Source organism: Narcine bancroftii, chromosome 9 (assembly GCF_036971445.1).
Source record: "Narcine bancroftii isolate sNarBan1 chromosome 9, sNarBan1.hap1, whole genome shotgun sequence".
Lineage (NCBI taxonomy): Eukaryota > Metazoa > Chordata > Chondrichthyes > Torpediniformes > Narcinidae > Narcine > Narcine bancroftii.
Window position 1 is genome coordinate 97,361,690 of NC_091477.1, and position 21,043 is coordinate 97,382,732.

At 42.1% G+C, this 21,043-nt stretch overlaps 1 protein-coding gene and 1 long non-coding RNA gene across 9 annotated transcripts in view; one reads left to right on the forward strand and one right to left on the reverse strand.

The window, feature by feature from the left end:
- Nucleotides 1–260: 260 nt before the first annotated feature.
- Nucleotides 261–21,043, forward strand: part of pde6d (phosphodiesterase 6D, cGMP-specific, rod, delta) — a 191,478-nt gene continuing 170,695 nt past the window's right edge. For 5 of the 6 annotated variants that reach the window (XR_011344211.1, XR_011344213.1, XR_011344212.1 and 2 more), the window contains exons 1-2: nucleotides 261–486; nucleotides 15,943–16,031. Coding sequence is in view for 2 of the 6 variants with exons in the window: in XM_069897000.1 (XP_069753101.1) it covers nucleotides 437–486; nucleotides 15,943–16,031 (139 nt within the window). In the remaining 4 variants the exon portion in view is untranslated. The remainder of the gene's footprint in view (nucleotides 487–15,942; nucleotides 16,032–21,043) is intronic. The other variant, XM_069896998.1, reaches the window with a different exon arrangement.
- Nucleotides 3,774–21,043, reverse strand: part of LOC138742501 (uncharacterized) — a 46,908-nt gene continuing 29,638 nt past the window's right edge. The window contains exon 3 of one of the 3 annotated variants that reach the window (XR_011344221.1): nucleotides 3,774–4,652. This is a non-coding gene — a long non-coding RNA (uncharacterized lncRNA). Of the gene's footprint in view, nucleotides 4,653–9,992; nucleotides 12,537–18,757; nucleotides 19,134–21,043 lie in introns of those variants that run through there. The other 2 variants (XR_011344216.1, XR_011344220.1) reach the window with 2 other exon arrangements.

Here is a 21,043-nt window from a genome sequence, read left to right on the forward strand (position 1 = left end):
GATCAAGAGGCCTAATGGTTGATTCAGAATGACTTCCTGCCACTTAAAAAAAATCCATCAGAAAATGTGCCACCTCCAAATCATACCTGTAAAAATGTGTCCACTGCTTCCTGCAGCTGTGAGTTACAGGCATGATTGACGGATAGATTATCCAATCAACTCCGCGCTTGCGAGAAAGGTGGGGTCATGACACTGAGGTCGATTGGGCATTAGACGGTGGCCTCAATGCACCGCCCGCACTTTATTGGTGAACCCGACTGTCAATCTTAATCGTCACGCCCCCATTGGATGAGGTTAGGTTGATGGCGATGAGCGGAACGTTGCTGAGGCGATAATCAGCTTTGTTGTTCGTTTCTTTAAGTAACGTTAATTACAGGTTGATATCGTTTAATCCTTTTTTGTTCCGATTTATCAGAGAAAGATCGGAAGGACTGCAATGTCCTCAAAGGAAGACAAGGCCGAAGAGATCCTGAAGGGCTTTAAGCTGTATCCTTTTACTGTGTGAACATTGGGCTCCACGAAGTGGCGGTTTCCATGGGAAGTGCAGCCCTGGAGCCAGGCCTGGGCCTGCAAAAGGTGCGTGGGGGTCGGATGAAAGGGTCCGACCATCCGACTGGCATCGTGGATCCGGAGCAGTGGCCGTCGCTGCTTGAAGGTGACTCCGCAGGATAGGGCCGTGGAAGCCGTGCTCAAATTCCCCCCCCTCTCCTCCCTCCCCCTCTCCTCCCTCCCCCTCTCCTCCCTCCCCCTCTCCTCCCTCCCCCTCTCCTCCCTCCCCCTCTCCTCCCTCCCCCTCTCCTCCCTCCCCCTCTCCTCCCTCCCCCTCCTCTCCCCCCCCCCTCCTCTCCCCCCCCCTCCTCTCCCCCCCCTCCTCTCCCCCCCCCCTCCTCTCCCCCCCCTCCTCTCCCCCCCCCCTCCTCTCCCCCCCCCCTCCTCTCCCCCCCCCCTCCTCTCCCCCCCCCCTCCTCTCCCCCCCCCCTCCTCTCCCCCCCCCCTCCTCTCCCCCCCCCCTCCTCTCCCCCCCCCCTCCTCTCCCCCCCCCTCCTCTCCCCCCCCCTCCTCTCCCCCCCTCCTCTCCCCCCCCCCTCCTCTCCCCCCCCCTCCTCTCCCCCCCCTCCTCTCCCCCCCCCCTCCTCTCCCCCCCCCTCCTCTCCCCCCCCCCTCCTCTCCCCCCCCCCTCCTCTCCCCCCCCCTCCTCTCCCCCCCCCCTCCTCTCCCCCCCCCCTCCTCTCCCCCCCCCTCCTCTCCCCCCCCCCTCCTCTCCCCCCCCCCCTCCTCTCCCCCCCCCCTCCTCTCCCCCCCCCTCTCCCCCCCCCCTCCTCTCCCCCCCCCCTCCTCTCCCCCCCCCCTCCTCTCCCCCCCCCCTCCTCTCCCCCCCCCTCCTCTCCCCCCCCCCTCCTCTCCCCCCCCCTCCTCTCCCCCCCCCTCCTCTCCCCCCCCCTCCTCTCCCCCCCCTCCTCTCCCCCCCCCCTCCTCTCCCCCCCCCCTCCTCTCCCCCCCCCTCCTCTCCCCCCCCCCTCCTCTCCCCCCCCCCTCCTCTCCCCCCCCCCTCCTCTCCCCCCCCCCTCCTCTCCCCCCCCCTCCTCTCCCCCCCCCTCCTCTCCCCCCCCCTCCTCTCCCCCCCCCCTCCTCTCCCCCCCCCCCTCCTCTCCCCCCCCTCCTCTCCCCCCCCCCTCCTCTCCCCCCCCCCTCCTCTCCCCCCCCCTCCTCTCCCCCCCCTCCTCTCCCCCCCCCCTCCTCTCCCCCCCCCTCCTCTCCCCCCCCCCTCCTCTCCCCCCCCCTCCTCTCCCCCCCCCCTCCTCTCCCCCCCCCCTCCTCTCCCCCCCCCCTCCTCTCCCCCCCCCCCTCCTCTCCCCCCCCCCTCCTCTCCCCCCCCCTCCTCTCCCCCCCCCCTCCTCTCCCCCCCCCCTCCTCTCCCCCCCCCCCCTCCTCTCCCCCCCCCCCCTCCTCTCCCCCCCCCCCCTCCTCTCCCCCCCCCCCCTCCTCTCCCCCCCCCCCCTCCTCTCCCCCCCCCCCCTCCTCTCCCCCCCCCCTCCTCCCTGCCCCAAGCAGAGGGATTTAGAGCAATGGCATAGATGAAGCCGGCGGTTTAGTGTGTGACACCTGGAGAATTGCATTAGAGAGAGGGGAAAAAATACTTAAATCTCAGCTAAAATCGACTTCTGAATATATTTGTGAAAGATCATCTGACTGTCAGGGTTGCCCAGCATTCTGAATGTATTTTTCCATTGTTATGATCTGTTGGTCTTTATGTATTAATACTTTTTGTATTAATTGCTATTTTCAGAGCTTTTATGTTAGGCGATGTGTTTGTGATTTGATTGCAAACTTAACTACATTCAGTCAAAGTACACTCATGATTCTCAAAAGCTTGCTGTTTTTTGAATTGAGCTGTTTTTCTAATTGTCTAAACCAGTTCTGTGCATAAAAGGTATGACTCTAGAGAAGCTAAAGATTTTTAATGTTGTAAACTTGAGGGGGAGATGTTAAAAATTCAGCAAAATGGACCTAGATATTGATAAGTTAGAGGACCATTGAAAACTATGCTAGCAAGAAGCATAAAAAGGTGATGTTAAAGATGTTCTATAATGTTAAAATGAAAACAAAACAGAAGAAGCTGCAGTGGAAATAAGGATATTGTAGCAAAATTAAATGTTATGTAAGTCTTCCTAGAAAATGATGTAGAAAGTTTGTCAGAAGTGGTAACTTTCAGGTCGAGAGTAACCGTGAAACTCACAAACATTAGCATCGGTTTAAAAAATATTTTTTAAAGAGAACAGAAATGCGATAAATCTTCAGATCTTATGACCTGTTTTTAGAATTTTCAAGGTGTCATCTCTGGAAATGGTGGATACATTGGTGTTTGCTTTTAAAATTCCATTGATTCGAGAACACTTTTCACAGATTAGAATCTAGCAAATATCATTCCACTTTTTAGAGAGGAAGGTGATGGAAAATGAAGAAATACAGACCTATTACAATGGCATCAGTCAGAGGGAAATGCTGGAGTCTTATTATTGAAGAAATAACCTGGCACTTTAAATAGTAGTAATAGCTTTGAGGAAATTGGAAATCAGGCTAATTAAAACTTGGCGATTTTTGTGAAAGATGTATATTTGTAGATTTGGGTGAGCCAGTTGATGTATATTTGGACTTTCAGAAAACGTTTGATAATAAACAACATATTATTAAACAAAACCAGGGTATATGATTTTGTTGATAATATACTTGAACAGGAATGAATGGGGCAATTTGGTTTGAGTGGCTCTGATTAGTGGGATGATTTGAGAATCAGTGGTGGACCCCAGCTGTTCAAAATAGTCACAAGGTGTCATTGGGTGGTGTAGGCCCATTACTGTGCTGTATCTCTAAATTAAAATTAAACTAATCTGAACCAATAACTTGGATGAGGTGACTTTGCATAGTACATCAAAGTTTGCTGATGGGTAACGGAGAAGCTTCAGGAAAGTATGTACAAGTTGAGTGATTGGGCAATGACTTTGCAGATGAAATATTGTTTAGATATATGTGAGATAAAATTTAGTAGAAAAATTTATAGTGCAGAGTAATTTTTAAACAATAAAAGGTTGAAAGTTGTGTTTGGGGGACCAAGAATCAAAATAATAATATTTGGGTTCAGCAAGAAATTAGAAAGGCAAGCGATTATGTTGACCTTTCTTGAAAGAAGATTTGAGTACAACAATTGAGATGTTTTGCTTCAGTTATACATTACTCTGATATGATTACATCTGGAATATAGTGTACTTGTCTGTTATTGCTATCTAAGGAAGCAACATTTATTTGTGATAGATGGAATGCAGTGAAAATTCACCAGATTGACTTTTGAGATGATGTATTTGTCATATGAGAAGAGGTTAAATAGATTGAACTCATTGACTTCAGTTTAAAAGGAAGAAATGTGGACAATTCCTAGAGGTCTTGACAAAGTGTGTACTCTTCAATTTATTTTCCTCTCCGATATTGTTAGGTTCTTGATTTGCCAAGGTATCAAGAGGTCTTCATGGACATCTTCAACACCTCACTGCAGCAATCCATTGTTCCTGCAGGGTTCAAGACAGCCACCATCATCCTTGTACACAAGAGGGCGTCAATAACAGGCCTCAATGACTACTGCCCTATGGCGCTGACCTCCACCATGATGAAATGCTTGAATGTCTGGTGTTAGAACACATCAATACATGCCTCTGAGATGCTAGATCCATTTCAATTTGCCTATAGAAGAAACCGTTCCATAGACAATGTTATAGCCTTGTCATTTCACTTCATCCTGGCCCACCTGGAGAACGACGCCTCATATACTAACTAGGCTGCTGTTCATTGCCTTCAGCTCAGCGTTTAATACAATCATTCCCCAGAAATTGGTAAAGAAGCTGTCCTCGCTGGGGCTCAATACCCCTCTCTGTAATTGGATCCTGGACTTTCTAACGGAAAGACCAATGTCTGTCCAGGTCGGGAGCAGAATATCGTGCAACATCACGCTGAGCATTGATGCACCTCAGGGCTGTGTGGTCAGCCCGCTCCTGTTCATGCTACTGACCCACGATTACATTGCCAGATCCAGCTCCAAAAGCGTCATCAAGTTTGCATATGACAATAGTAGTTGACCTCCTCAGCAACAACGGTGAGTCACACTAGAGAGGAGAGATGGAAAGTCTCATGAAATGGTGTGAGAGTAACATCCTGAGTCTCAACAAGGACAAGTCAAAGGAGATGATTGTGGACTTGAGGAGGACTAGCGATGACCACCCTCCACTACACATCTACAACTCATAATTTTTAAATACCTCTGTCAAGTCCCCTCTCAGTCATCTGTGTTCCAATGAATAAAGTTTATTCTATTTTGTTCTCACACAGTATCATTGCAAGATTTATCAATGAAATAGATGGAAGACCATGAAATTACAGTACTGTGTAAAAGAAAGCCAATAAATTATAGTCATGAAAAAAATGCAAGCATCCATTTCAACAATTATCTAATGTTGTAGAGTGGACAGCGCCAAGTTCTACCAATTAACTAGTGACCTATCGTGGACACTCAACATCTCACTTGTTAGGAAGACACAACAGCACTTCCTGAGCACTGATTGGGCAAAGCTGCTGGCCACCATTGTGTCATCTTTCTATAGGAGTTTTATACAAGGTTGACATAATGCTGGCCTGTAGCCTTGCCTGGCTGGGTGCATCTGTGTGGTCAGTTGCTGCAGAGAAATGGATCGGAGATCAATCCACGACCATAAGAGTGGCAGAGAGGATCAGTGGAGTTTCTTTTTTTTCTTTCCCCTCCCCAAATCAACATGAGCTACTGGGATTATTGTCTGAAGAGGGCACAGAAGACCATTGAGGACCCTTTCCACCCTGCACACAGCATCTTTCAGCTGCTCCCATCGGGGAAGAGATACGGAATATCAGTGCCAGCACCACCAGGCTGAGGAACAGTTTCTTCCCACAGGCAGTGAGAATGCAGAACGACCAAAGGAACTGCTCACACTAACCATCTGAGACTCTGATTTGTACAAAACAATATTTATTTTTATAAATCACCAACCCGTCCTGCAAATGTATTATTTGTCTGTGTGTGTGTGCTATGTCTAGTTGTGCGTCTGCATGTTTTTGTACCGAGAACAGGAGAATGCTTTTTTTGTCAGGCTGTACTTGTACAATCCGATGACAATAAAATTGATCAAAGGTTATGGGGAGAAGGCCAAGTAGTGTGGGGCTGAGTGGAAAAATGGATCAGCTCATAATTAAATGGCAGGGCAAACTTGATGGGCTTAATAGCCTATTTCTGCTGCTTTGTCTGAGTCTTGTATAAATTAAGTATGTTTTAATTTTGTTCTCATTGTGAAAATAATTAATGCAGTGCAAAATTATGTATAAAAGAACTAAAGATGTGATTAAAATAAAAAGGATTTAATGTTTTTATAATCTTTCGCAATAATCAAAATCCATTTTAAAAAGATTGGTGCTAATTACCTTGTATTTGGAAATATTAAGAAATCACAACATTAGATAATCGTTGAAATGGATGCTTGCATTTTTTTTCATGACTATAATTTATTGGCTTTCTTTTACACAGTACTGTAATTTCATGGTCTTCCATCTATTTCACTGATAAATCTTGCAATGATACTGTGTGAGAACAAAATAGAATAAACTTTATTCATTGTAACGTAGATGACTGAGAGGGGACTTGACAGAGGTATTTAAAAATTATGAAAGGAATAGATAGACTAGACATAAACAGACTCTTTCCCCTGAAGGCAGGGTAGGTTGGAACAAGAGGCCACGAGTTAAGGGTAAGGGAGCAACATTTGAGAAGAAATATTAGAGGTGGCTTTTTCACTCAGCGAATGGTGGCTGAATGGAATGATCTTCCGAATGAGATAGTTGCAGCAGGGTCCCTTTTGTCATTTAAGAGAAGGTTGGATGTGTACATGGAGGTGAGGGGGTTGGAGGGTTATTGGTGGAGAGTGGGAGGTTTGAGCTAGTGGAGTTGTTCTAGTGAACCGGTGCGGACTCGAAAGGCCGACATGGCCTGTTTCTGCTCCGTATATGGTTTATGTGGTTTAAAAAGGGATGTATCAAAGAAAATAAGGTCAAAAAGAGAACAAGAGGGAAAAAAATGAGTATAAAAGGGAATTTGTAGGTCCATGAAGAGAAGAAGGGAAATGCAGCTGGTCAGACCACCAAAAAGAAATTTCCTCTTGGAAGCAGAGTTGAGTTACTAACTAAAATACATCAGCTTGGAAGGAGGTTGTGCTGGAGCCTCTGTACAAATTGAAATTATGTTGAGTAAAAATTGATAAAGACAAGGCCCTTTAAAGGCTGGCTAAATAATCAAGCGCAAATTGAATGCATCCTAGATTGCCGAGGGAAGTAAAGGAGAAAATTGCAGTGCCTTGACCATAAAAGTGTGTATTTTATAGGTCAGTTATTTCCCCATCCCCCTCCAGTGTTATACGCATGTGCAAGCTACACGAGAATATTTTTACATGTTGAAAGAATGCAAGGGAAAAGTCGAACCAACAATTTATAGCGGGCGTAGGAATATTATAGCGGCCTTGAAAGAATCTGCACAATAGCAGCCGTGGAAAAGACGCACCAGCAATTTATATCAAGTATGAGAATATTAGAGCAAACATGAGAATGTAATAGCAACAATAAAAGAATGGGCACAGTTTATAGCAGGTGTGGGAAATTTTGATCTTGGGAACATGTTTGTACTGAATGCCATGGTATTCCTATAAATAGGACCTTCTGGCTAGTGGATCCCACTACCAGACACATCTTCTCCTATCCTCCCCTCTCTGCCTTCCATAGGGACTGTTCCCTCTGTGATTCCCTCATTCACTCATCCCTCCCCACAAATCGCCCCCCCCCCCCCCCAGCAAGTTCCCCTGTGGCCGCAGGAGGTGCCACACTTGTGCCCATATATCATGGAAAAAGGCCCCAAATAGATCTTTAAAGTGAAGGAACATTTTACTTGTGTATCCGCAGGGCTGATTTATTGCATCCGGTGCGCTCTTTCTGGCTTTCTCTACATCGGATAGACTGGGCGCAGATTGGGAGGTTGATTCACTGAGCACTGAATTTTATCAGTAGGTGCTTTCGAGATGCTTTGTAAAATGGGGTTAACTGGGCAATTTGTACAGTCAGCGCCCCACTCACAAGGCTCCTTGAAAGGGTCTGACCCTGTCAGCATCGTCCAAAGTCAACCGGGTCCCTGCCCTATCTCAGAGGTAGTTGGGAAACCTAGTTAAACTTGCCCAGGATGCATCCACCAGCGGCTTGAATAGCAAAATGGACAACCCAGTTACTCCTGTAACGTCAGTGCTTGTGCGCTGGCATCACAGGGAAACCCCTGTGATGCCTGCCATGATGGGGGGGTGGGGGGAAGAGGGGTTGCTGCCGCAAGGCTCGGAGGGGTGGTTGGGAGGAGGAGAGGTCACTGCCACAAGGTGGGGGGCCACAATTGGGGGCTATGAGGTCACTGCCATGGGGGGGGAGGGAAGAGGTCGATGCCGTGGGGTGGTGCTACGATCAGCGGGAGAGGTGTCGCTGCCGCGGGGGAGAGGGGTCGGGGGCCGATTGATGGCCAGTTGGGGGTGGGGGGCAGGGGAAGCTTACCGATAGTTCCTGAGTGCCTGCTGCATCACTTGCTGTGACATCGTGGGGGCAGATCCCCTTTAAATCGACAGGTTGGCGATTTTAATGAGTCCATCTTCCTGCAGCTTAAAAGGTGCTGGAAGCATCTTTGCCCCACAGATTAACATGAAGTGCCTCTGATTTGAGATATTTGAATTAAAATCCTGCTTAACTCTGAGGCCTTTCTTCGATCTCCAAAGCTTAATGTGTTGCAGCAAGCTATCATCTATATAATGGGTGATTTACACCTCTGGGGGAAGTTGGGTGTTAATTGTAGGAGATGAACTGTGGCAGATATTGGAATGTGCTTTGTATGTGTGAGCACGTTATGTGACTGAAAATATGATATTTCGTGTTGATGCCTCAGGACCAGGACATTGCATATCTTACGCACCCTTATTCACTAAAGGGTATGGAAATGATCCCAGTAAGGACGAGACAATTGGTTTAATCAAGATGAGTGGTTTTTTCAAAGCTTTTTCTTTCCACTCACAGACCACTTTAAGTAATCCCTATGCCATAGGTGCTCTGTGATTAGTAAGGGTTACTTAAGGTGGTCTGTGAGTGAAAGAAAAAGTTTGAAAAATCACTGTTTTAATCATACCTAATTGACTTGTTATGTGCAAGGTTTCATAACTCCAAAGGAAATGGGCCAATGACAGTTTTTCTCAAACAAAATATTACCGTGACAATAGGGTCTAGAGTAGTGGTTTTCAACCTCCCCCCACCCCTCCTCACGTACCAACTTGCATAATCCTTTACTAATCACAGAGCATGTATGGCATAGGGATTACTTAAAGTGGTATGTGAAAACCTCTAGATAAAAATAATCTGGGACAGGATTTGTAGTCACATTACTAAAAACCATCTGAAATATTTTAAAGACCAATCATGTTGAACTAATGAGCTGCAGATGCTGGAATCTTGAGTAAACAATGACCTGGAGTGATCAGCAGGTCGGGTGGCATCCATGAAGAGAAGGGGCAGTTATCATTTCAGATTGTACATTTCTGTGCATGCGTGCTGCACAGAAATGTAGGGGTGTTGGTGCCAAGAATTTTGTTCTTCCTCCCCCCCCCCGCCCCTTAATGTTTGTTAACATGTGAAATGGTCTTGGGGCATAATTTCCAAATTTGCAGATGCTTCAGAAATAGAAGCATGGTGATTTGGGAGGAGTTGCCATTTGTCTTCAAAGAGGTACAGGCAGGCTGGTGCAAAGGGAAGATAATGGCAGGTTAAATTTAATGTGTTGCCATTCAATCTAATATTTATTATTTAATTGCTGCATAGGAGTTACAGTAGTTAAATGCCTTTCCATTCTTAATGTATCAATCTGAATCCTAAATGGCATGCTATTCTAAATGTAAAGTGATTTTGAGTTTGTGCATTTTTTGATTCAAATTTTATTTTGGTTGCAGAAATGCAGAATTTTATTGATCTTTCATTACCGTAGCGCTGATCAAAATGAGATTTGTCCTGTAAATATTAGATAAGCCTTTCTTCCTGATGAGAGCTATATTTAATTTTGTGCTTTTGAAATATGTCATTATGGTTTATTTCCAAGAAGTATCCAGTTGCAGCTAATTAAACCTTGATGTAGATAAATATGGTTTTCTATGAAGTGATGAGGTTTGTAATATTAACCAATGTGATCTCAATTTGGTAATTAAGTGTTTGAAAGCAATTGCTAAATGCAATATACTCTATGCTACTGTTTATTTAAGACCTAAATATTCTACCCCCTCCATAAATCTTCATCCGCGAAGCCAAGCCAAAGAAAAGAAAATATTCTACTGGAGCTTGAAACAATCCAGAATTGGTGGGTCACTATTGATTACACTTGCAACAATTTTTAATACACTCAGGAAACACTGCATCTTCATTTATTATCATCAGTTTTAGGGTGGGGATAGAAACCCAACAATTGATTACTTTTGACACAATGTTTAAGTGAATGGCAATGTTTTTTTTTCTGAGTCCAATGAATGGTAGTAAAGAAATTTCTAGCCTGCTGTGCCAAATACGTTGGAGCTAGTGTTTCAGTATTGCAGAATTTGGACTTCCATGATGAACAAAGCACTTACAAGCTGGGTTGTAATGCAATTATCTCAAAGAAATGTAACATCCTGCAAACAACATGTGGCTCTACTCACTCCATGGAGGTCAAGTTAATGGCGACCCACCAATTCTACAGAATTGGATTGTTCCAACCTCCAGAAGAATTGTGTCATAACTCAATTTTCAACTTGCTGTGCATCATAGAAGTCACCTAGTTTCCATACTGTTGATTTCGGTGAATAGAGGTAGCATTTTGAGTTGATGGGCTTTTGGTGCCATCATTACCATTTTATCTTTGCACTATCAGCAAATGTCGATAAATTGCATTTAATTCAACAGCTAATTTAAATCCCACACACAATTTTCTTTGATTTTTCAGATCTCTGTTGAACAATTTAAATGGATTTTACATAATTAAGTCTAACTGAAAGTTGTTGATGGGTGAAATTAGGTGTACACATGAGCCACTGGGTGGGTTTCAGGTTTTTGGTAAAATTGCATTGGAAAAGATGAAATCATAATGTCCAGGCTAGACAGGTGTTTAAGATAGAAGGTTCCGAATGATAGTTCAGAATAGAAGTTTTTTAAAAATGTAGAAGAAAACAGTAAACTGTAGAACATTACAGCTCCGTAAACAAGCCTTTCATCCCTTCTAGTCTGTGCCAAACTATTCTGCTTAGTCCCACTGACCTGCATCCATTGCATATCCTTCCATACTCCTCCCATCCATATGCTTTTCCAATTTTTTTTTAAATCTTAAAATTGAGCCTGCATTCACCACTTCAACAGGCAGCTCGTTCCATACGCATTACTTTCTGTGAAGAAATTCCCTCCAATACTCTCCCGTTTCACCCTTAACCCATAATCCTCTGGTTGGTATCTAATGCAACCTCAGTGGTGTGTGGGGGGGGGGGGGGGGGGTGGGGGGAGAGAGCCTGCTTTCATTCAGTCTATATCAGGTGATCACAATATTTTATTGTCAATTATGTATTATTAGAATGCAATTGTTGATGTATAGAAAAACTCTTGTCCATGGTTTCCCAAATATCTAATGAAATTAAATGACTAGCAACATGATCTGTTTCTTTGTGTCTTTCATTGAGAGATTTTTTTTTTTGCCAGATCAGACTAACTTTATTGTCCTCAGTATTAACTTGAGTCTTTTGCATTCACAGTATTTCTCTGCATCAGGAGGCCAGTTAGAGATGGTTAATAGTCATAGTTTGATGTACATGTGGTCAGTGATGAAGAGAAATTTGGATGTAGCTTTTGAAGGAAAAGGCAAGAGAACTAATATTTCTCACACTACCTTTGTATTTGGTATTAACATTTAAAATCAACACCTGCAGGTACTTGATTTACAATTTTGTTTTGAAAATGGAATCCAAACTTTATCAAATTTCCATGTTTCTATATTTTCTCATTCATGCATATTTTGACATAATTGCAAGGAAATGTTCATTGTCTTGTTTGGTCAATCTTGTCTGATCAGAACCTGCAAATCTTAAAAAAGATAAGAAATGGTTCATTAAGAGTTTCATCTGGTGTTTAAATGTAGTTTTAAATTGATGGGAGAGATGCAGTTATATTCAATTGAGCTGAAGTAATCCTGGGAACTTAGTTACAAAATCTGGTAACTATAGATCAAGTTGACCATTGAACTGCCAGCAGCTGTTGGTGACAGTGAGTGCCAGAAAATGCCAGAAACGACTGCTTTGTGAAATCAAATAAGTGCTTGTGCTACATTTATTTTGATATGTTCAGCGGAAGATTGCTGGTAGCTTGCCTTTAGTTATGTATATATTCTGGAATAATCTTGCTAAAAATAACTGCAAGGCATTTAGTATTTTCAAGGACAGTAATTTTACAGTCGTTCGAGACAAAATAAAGCTAATTACTTTGGGATGGAGAAAAAGACAATTTTAAATTTGCTTCAACATTTTGTCTCCTTTTATATATTCCTTTGTGTCCTTTCTTTGCTTTCCATTTAAAGCATTTTCAAGATGCAGGTTAATCTCCAGTCTGATTGCAGAAGAGAAATACAGACTGAGGGTTATAAGTTGATTAGACCAGAATGGAGAGGGAAGGTTATGCAGTTTGTGAAAAGATTGAAAAATGTTCCAAATTTTTATAGTTATGATGAAGAACTTGTACCAGACACGTCTTGGTCTGTACAATTCTGCTGTGTAATATTAGGAGTCTTTGAGTTGCTGTCAATTTCAAGTTTTGCAGCTTTTCTGTTCCATTCAAAATGATTCCTGCGCAAAATATTTTTGTCTTCATACTTGTGAATCAACATTTCCTCTTCATTCCTGGGAATGAATGTAGAAGTTAAAAGATTAAAATTCAGTATCTTCTATTTTGGTTAAATCCTGTTTAAAATCTTCTGTTCAATTTGCTTATTATCTTCTCACTGGAATCCTGGGCAGTGCTGAACAGATAAAGGCTGTCTATTAATAGAAGCAACATCTGTTTTCAAAGTAAAATAAATCTAAAGACCCTAATGCACATTTCAATCGAAAAACCTTTTTACCCCTTGCCTCCAGCTCAGGATCTTGCCTGAGGAGCATCTAGGGAAGGACTATTTCCCTCAAACTCAAATACTTCTGGAGCTAAAGATGACCAGAATTACCCAAGATAGGATCTTGATTTACATAATCAATTCAGACACCATTTGGTGTGCATCCTATGACCTCGACTGGTGCGTCACTCATTTTTGGTGCACTAAATGGAGATCAGCACTAAACAGGGAATCACTTAAAAAAAAAAGTACACCAATTAGAATAGCAAGCAGTTAATGCTCCTGTTTCACAGCTCCAATGACCTGCAATATGATACTTTGAACTAAGAATAGGTGGAGTTTGTATGTGCTCCTTGTGACTGGGTGTTTTCCCTAGATGATTTGATTTATTTCTTGATGCCAAAGGATGTGGCTATTGTCAATTAAATGGCTGCTATAAATTGTTTCCAAAGTTGGTGAGTGACAGAAAAATTAGAGGTGAGTTGATCGGGGTGTGAGAGGAAATATGGATTTGTGTAGAAGTAGTATTGGATTTGTGCAGTTGAAAGCTTGATGGTCAATGGTGAAATGTACAATGTGAAGGGAGGAAATTTTAGGGGAGACATCAGGAGTAAGTTTTTAAACAGAGTTGTAAATGTCTAGAATGCCTTGCCAGGGGTGGTGGTGGAGGCTGAAACATTTGAGGTGTTTAAGAGACTCTCAGTCAGGCGCATGAATGAAAGAAAAATAGAGGGTTACGAAGTAGGAAGGGTTTAATTTTTTTTATCCAGTAGGATTATGTAGGTCATCACGAGGGCCAGATGGCCTGTACTAGCCTGTAAAGTTATTTATATATCTATATCTGCGTGGAGCAAGAATAGGATTGCCTTGTCCTTGGCCTCTACTATCAGCCTTAACAGTTAATGGAACTTCCTATGTTATTTCCACCTCATTCAACAAGATGCACCAATAAAAACATCTTCCCTATGCCTTACTTTCAGAATTCTGAAAGCTGAGAAAGTGTTCACTGCAGGATTCCCCACCACTTCCATTCTCGTGCATCTTCCTATGTAACCACAGAAGATGTAATATCTGGCCTTTTACCTTTTCCCTTCCCACCAATCAGGGACCTGAGCAGTTCTCTTCAGTGAAGCAGTGATTTTCCTGCATGCCACCCAATGTAGTGTTACATTCTATGCTCACAATATGATGATCTCTGCATTGGAGAGATTGAATGCATATGGGTTGGGTTACTATTTTTGATGGTGAGGATGTCTGATCTAATTGTTTCAGTCTAATTCTCAATCCCAGTCCCACTTTGATCTCTATACAGTGAAGTTCAGCATAATCTCAAAGAACAATTCTGTTTAAAATGTCAACTGCCTATAATTTTTTTCTCTCTCTCAAAGGTGCTGTCTGATCTCTCAGTGCTTCTGCTTTTTTTATTTTCAGATTTCCAACATCTGCACTGTTCTATATTTTAAGTTCCAGCAATATTTATCTCTCTCCTCAATGATGTCCCTTTATTTACACTTCATTCAGACAGAACAACTGCAGTTTGTAAGTCGTCTCAGGGCACCACAACTCTGCATCATTCAGTCTTTGTTCATCTCCACTGTTTTCGAGACATTCTCTTGGCTCTTCACCGCTGCCCTTTCACTGCAACTTAAAACATGCTTGTTTTCTAGCTTTTACTAAATTTAATGAAGATCATCAAACTGAAATGTGAACTCTATGTCCACAAGTGCTGCTGAACATATTGAGATTTCCATTGTTTTCTGTTTGAATTTCATTTAACTAGAGTTGGTACCCAGATTGATTGTCATGCTGAGAAGGTGATGGAATACAATTTTGCTCCTGTTGGTCCACAGTACCTCACAGATGTTCAGTCTCGATAAAGGGTCCCAACCCAAACCATTGATGATTTCTAACTGGATGCTGTGACCAACTGATATAATATGAATGTTTCCACGAAGATGCTGCTGCAAAACACTGACTTTCATGACTTGTTCATGACAATCGATTCTGATTCCGACAGCATCTTACTGTTTGCACAAGACTCTAGCATTTGCAGTTTTTGTTTCTTTCATCATGAGTTTCTCATTTAACAGATATGGATTGCTTTAACTCCTGGCCAGATGGCTTTCAGTTACATTACCAATTCTGAATCCCTTATCAATGTAGACATTGACCAGAAACTCATCTGGGCCAACCACATTAATGTGGCAGCAAGGGCAAGGCATATATGATTATTTTGTGGCGAGTAACTCACTTCTTGATTGTCACAAGTCTTCCATCATCTGCGAGGCATGAATCAGGAACATAATGGCATACTTTTCGCAATTACACCAGGCATTGGGTTAGGCTAACCCAAACGGGTTGCTTAATTTTCAGCCCATTAACCACCCTGAGAATTCATTCCCTCCATGACAGCGAAGGGACAATTGTTAAAAACCAAGGATAAAGTGTACTACATTTATTCACTTTGGCTTTTCTATCAGCACCTTCAAAAGCCAGAACTTACACCACCATCAAGAACAAAAGCAATAATTTTCCCCTTCCAGGGCCGCAACATTGTGACTTCTTGATTAGGTTTTGAGATTAGCTATTTTTAATGTTGCTGAATCATTTAAAAGTTCATTTTTTCCAAAAGAAAGATTACAGTTGGTAAACAATTGATAACCTAGATCCAAAAGTATGAAAAAAAAAAATGAAATAATTTTTTTAATGTAGAATATAGTTTGATATTTCAAAACCAATACAATATCAAGCAGAATTCCATGGGTAATGCAGTATTTAACATCAACTTCCTGCACAGCCATTGTAGGCAAAAAAAAATCGAATACTTTTCATTTGAACCATTTTCATTCTGAAGTGAAATAATTTTGTTTCTGTAGGGACATGGGCTGCATTCTATTTGAGATGCATTAAAATTTAAACCTGTGCAAAAATAATTGAAGTAAAATTTCTGTCATTGTATCAAATAAAAAAAACTTGGCACAAGTACAAATGTGATTCATGCATATTTTTATCTAGGTTTTTCCAATTAGATTTGTTAGTTCACATGTAATAATGTTGAAAGTAATTTGGAAACATAGGGAAAATCATTATAGTGTGTCATAAGTAGCTTTTTGTAATAACTGCATATTATATTTTTCGATAGTATTAAATCCTTGATGTGCCCAATTTTTTATTGACTTAACAAATCCATTCTTCAGTAACTGGATGAACCTACGTGATGCTGAGACAGGGAAAGTTTTGTGGCAGGGCACAGAAGATTTCTCATTACCAGGAGTGGAACATGAAGGTATTGTAATCATAGGTTCTGTAAAGATGTTAGAGAGTTGCCATTGGTAATATACTGGAATATATAAGCAATGATATTAATAAAATCATTATAGATTTCATTTGAGATCACTTGAAATTTAAACAAGTTATGTTTTCAACTTTAATCATAGTAAACTCAGAATCAGTGTAACTGATTTATGTGCTGAAGTTTGAAATATATCTGTGGTAGAAACCTTTTAACTGGGTTTTGACATCCTTTCTACCAAGATGTTTTTAATATTTTCTGTCTGTTTTCTTAAATACACCCTAGAAAATGTTTGTGTGAACTTATTTCTCTTCCATTTGACTAACTTGTTTTTCTTGTTCACATATTAATTCAATAAGCAACTGTAGAGTAATTTAAATCGTAGAAGTGAATGGGTTTAATGTTTAAAATCTGAATCAAATACAGGAGTGGCGAGTTGGATTTTTATCAGAGGCATGTGTGGGCTGTATAATGGGTGTATATTTACCTGGGCCTAGCACCATGAATTATTCATTCAGAGTGACGCGCGCGGGTCAGAGTGAGGATGATGTGCATGTGGGAGAGCCAGGATGCAAGGGAATGAGATGGAGAGGAGAAAAGGAGACCTTTGGGGATCATGGAGAGTAGAATAAAAGGGAGGAAGACACCAATTTTACTGCTGTTAAAACTCGAGTGTTTTCTTTATTTAAATTATAGTCACTACCGCTATTAACCAACCCATTCTTTGGATGTAGATTGTTGAAACTTTTTAAAGAAGCAATTTACTTTTGTTTTAATAGCATTTCGAGTTCAGTGGCATACCTATGTACATTGTCTCTCACCCAAAGACCCCAATACATTCCTAATTTTTGTTTCCTTCTGATTATTTCCTCCAAAGCCCAATTCCTGTTCCTATGTTGAGTGAACTTTATCAATTTGTAATCATTTAGAAAAATTCAACTTTCTCTTCTTAGAAGAACCTCAAATGTGGCTCTGCTGCCCATTCCTTTCACATCCCTTGTCTGCTGTTCTCTTTGCTCAAGTACTTTTTCTATCCTCTTTCCACCCACATTTCTGATGTTTGATACTTTGTCTTTTCTCACAACTGCACTACAAAGAGAGCTACTAAATGTTTATGAAAATGAATCCAATCCAGTGCCACTTAGTCTCAATTTGCCTCTCTCTCCATACCTGGCTGTCTCTTGTCTATTTACATGAAGAAAAATTAGAAAACACACTTATTCTATGAATGGTGTGAGAATAGTTTGAAAATATTGAAAAACCTGGCTGTTTTGGTAGCCTTGCATGTTTAAATGTCCAACTCGTGCACCCCAAAAATCAACATAAATAATTCTGAACAATATAATAAAGAGTAGTATAATTCATTGAAAAGTCGTAGTCAAACCACACTGTTCTAGTGCCAAGAGCTTTGAGATGTGAAAAATGACTGGAGGTGCTCAAAGTTTTTCCACTTAAAAAGGCATATTAAAGGTTATCTGGCAGAGATATTCAAGATTGTTAAATGTCGCATTACTTTCAATTTTTAACGCTGAGAAAGAAGGACATGAATTTGCCAAGTGGGACATAAGTTTGCTGTAAGCCCATTCACAAAAAAGATTGATAAGCTCCAGTGTGGACTGTCAGCGTGAGGTGGTGGGAGGGGATCATAAACATGAAAGTCATTAATGAAATAATTGGATGTGATATGGGACAACTGTCATTTATTTGTATTGAATAAATAAGACAAAACTGGCCTTGCTTTTTGGCAAGAACTGGAAGTGTATGGTAATTGACAGAAATGTATTATGTAAGGGACATGTGATGCAGTAATTTATAATAAATTCATAAATGGGGCATATGTGATTAAACTATATGTGGTCACTTGCAGTGAGCTACAGGTTTATCTGTTTAAAAAGTGGGTTTACATTGATCTTTTAATCACAAGCCTCTTTCACACTGGCACCTTGTCCCAGTAATTGACAGCCAATCTACCAGTTAAGGGTCCAGTGTGAAAACTCTAATCAGCAAGCAGGCATCATCAGACACCAGGGATGATGCTACCTAGGTGACACCTGTGAGCTGATTAGCCCAGTGGGAAAGGGACATGGGGTATCCTGGGATAGTAACACATCGATGATGTTTTTGCATGAGTGCAGGAACGTGAAGGAAACAAAAAGATTAAAAAGGTATAAACTTTGCTGACCTATATAAACCTTTATAAATTCTAAAGGACTGTGGGAAAGTCACAGTGGTGGGGGGAGGGGGGGAAAGAAAGAGGAGGGAGATGGCGGATCTGCTCTCCCAGAATCTTGTACAGCAGAGAAACCCCTCCAAGAGTGATCTGTGCATATAGCCCTTTCTCTGCCACACAAAATTCTGGGAGGCCAGGTCTGCCATCACTCTTTTCCACAGTCTTTATAAATTGTGCACTATTGCTACTAGGACTTTTTCATGGAGTTCGGGGCTGGTGCTAGGAATTGTGGGGCCCAATTAGAAAATTGATAGCGGGGCCTCTACAAAAGTCAAAATTGATGTTTTATATTTTGTGTAGTATGCCAGTCTTAGCCAAAGAGCATTCAATGCTTGATATACTAAATATTGAAAGACAATATGAAAGTTTTAATTTTTTAATACAAGTTTAAGACAATTACAGACATACTGTTTATGCAGGTCTTTTAAAAACAGACTTTTCTGGCTTTTTTATTTGCAAAATCTTTCAAAATAATTTCAAAGTCAATAGTTCTAGTAATGTCATTTTCTATAGATGGCATCGCCAAATTGTTTAGTCTCTCTTGTGAAATTGTTTTAATCAGTTTTAGTTTTGAAAAACTTCTTTCGCCCGATGCGACTGTTACAGGCATTGTTAAGTAAATCCTCAAAGCAATAAAAACATTAGGAAATGCTGTGAATCGATTGTTTACTACCAGGTATTCAAACAGAGCTTGAGGCTTAACGACACTGAAGGGAAGAAAAGTTTTCAGAGCTTCAAGTTCTTCGACCAACAGATAACCATCCATATCTTTAGTTGTTTCAGTAAATACCCCTCCATCAGTGCTCGGTGTCAGTTAAAGCTGCTTCAAGGTCTGTGTGTTTCCTTATTTCCACCTTTTGTAAGCTCTGAAAGTTATTTAAAAATCTAAATAATTTTACATAGCTTTTAAGCTGCATAAATCTAGACTCTAAAGATTGAATAACTTTGTCTAGCACTAAGCTGAAGCACTGAACTCTGTATGCTTCTGTTGGATCATCTAAAGCACACATGTCAAACTCTGGCAAGATCATTTCAAAAATGTATTAGAGGTGGCCCGCTGGCCGCCCCGCCAGTATAGCGCATGCACAGTAATACAACAAATCCCAGAATGCATTGGTGTCAGCCCGCTAATCGCCCCCACCTCCTCTGTTTACGTTGCAGGGTCTCGCCGTGGACTCTGATTTTGGGGCCTGGCCGGTGTCAGGGGAAGCCAAGGCCGCTTCCCAGCGCCCGGAACCGGAGGCCTCTGGCCTGACCTCGCCAGGACCGTTGTCCACTCCCCCTCCCTGCCGCAGGCCAACCCGCGACTCACGGTGACGGGGCCGCTGATCCGCCGAGATGCCGCCCTGCAGCGAGAGCCGATGCCCCCGCACTGTCGTGTCCCCCCGCCCGCCCCCCCACTGCAGCGCGGCCTGGCCGGTGTCAGGGGAAGCCAAGGCCGCTTCCCAGCGCTCGGAACCGGAGGCCTCGGGCCTGACCTCGCCAGGACCGTTGCCCACTCCCCCTCTCTGCCGCAGGCCGACCCGCGACTCACGGTGATGGGGCCGCTGATCCGCCGAGATGCCGCCCTGCAGCGAGAGCTGATGCCCCCGCACTGTCGTTGTCCAACCCGATCGCCCGCAAACCCCTGCCCTCCCACGCACAGGCCTGAGTAAGGATTATGAGCTTTAATCTCAGGATAAAACGATCTTCCAATAGTTTCATGTCACAGTGATCAATATATTCCTGGTTAAAAATGGACCTGCACCTGGATACAAGCTCATTAGGCATAAAACTTGAAAAGTGTGTCAATCAAAGGATATCTGTACCAATGGAAAAAGGGCATGGCAAATAACCCTGCTAGAGTTCATGCCCACAATCAGTCACCCATTAGATTGTTTCAGGAATCATGTTATTCTCCCACATTCTCAATAGCCCTCAGATTTTACTATTTGACAGCACACTAGCAACATTTGACAAATCCTCTATAGAGAAATATTATTTATTGAATATTTTATTTCTCATTTGTTAATGCTTCTGGAAAGAGTTTATCCAAAACTATTATTAAACATTTATTTTAATAAGAAAAAGTTTAACATTACATATGTTGAAAGAAGAGAAAACATGCAGATGTTGTTGAAAATTTTCAATAAATATTTAGTTCGGCCCTCGACTTAGTCCAAGTTTTTAATTTTGGCCCTCCGTGAATTTGAGTTTGACACCCTTGATCTTTTGCCTCATGTGGAAACATTCTCTTCCTTCTACGTAATTTTTTTTCTTGAAATTGTCTAAACTCCAATGGTAATTCAACAGCTTCAGCCAATTCATTTGCGCCTATTAGGACATCATTAAAACTGCCCTCTCTATAAATTCTTAGCCATGATAATAGTTTTTCAAATGACTCCATGCCTTCATCAATGTCCTTTGTTTCACCTTGTAGTTCCTTGCTTACATAGTTAACTTTTTAAAAAGTACTTTATGCCAAAATATCAAAGAAATGAAAAATTTGTAGTCTCTTAGCTGGTTTGCTAAAGATTCAGCTTCTGCTTTTACACTTGGGCTCATCTGTTACTCTAATATTTCCAAAAGTGCATCATATACTTCTCCAATTTGATAACGAATAGCTTTAACACTATCGATCTGACACTCCAACCTTGTGTTGCTCAAGGGTTTCACTGATAACCCAGGTACATGTTTGTTAAAAACTGCCCACCTTTTAGTTGATGCAGAGAACCATATGTAGATCCTTTGCAAGATCCCAAAAAATGTTATAGCATCTGGACAACACTTGGCTATA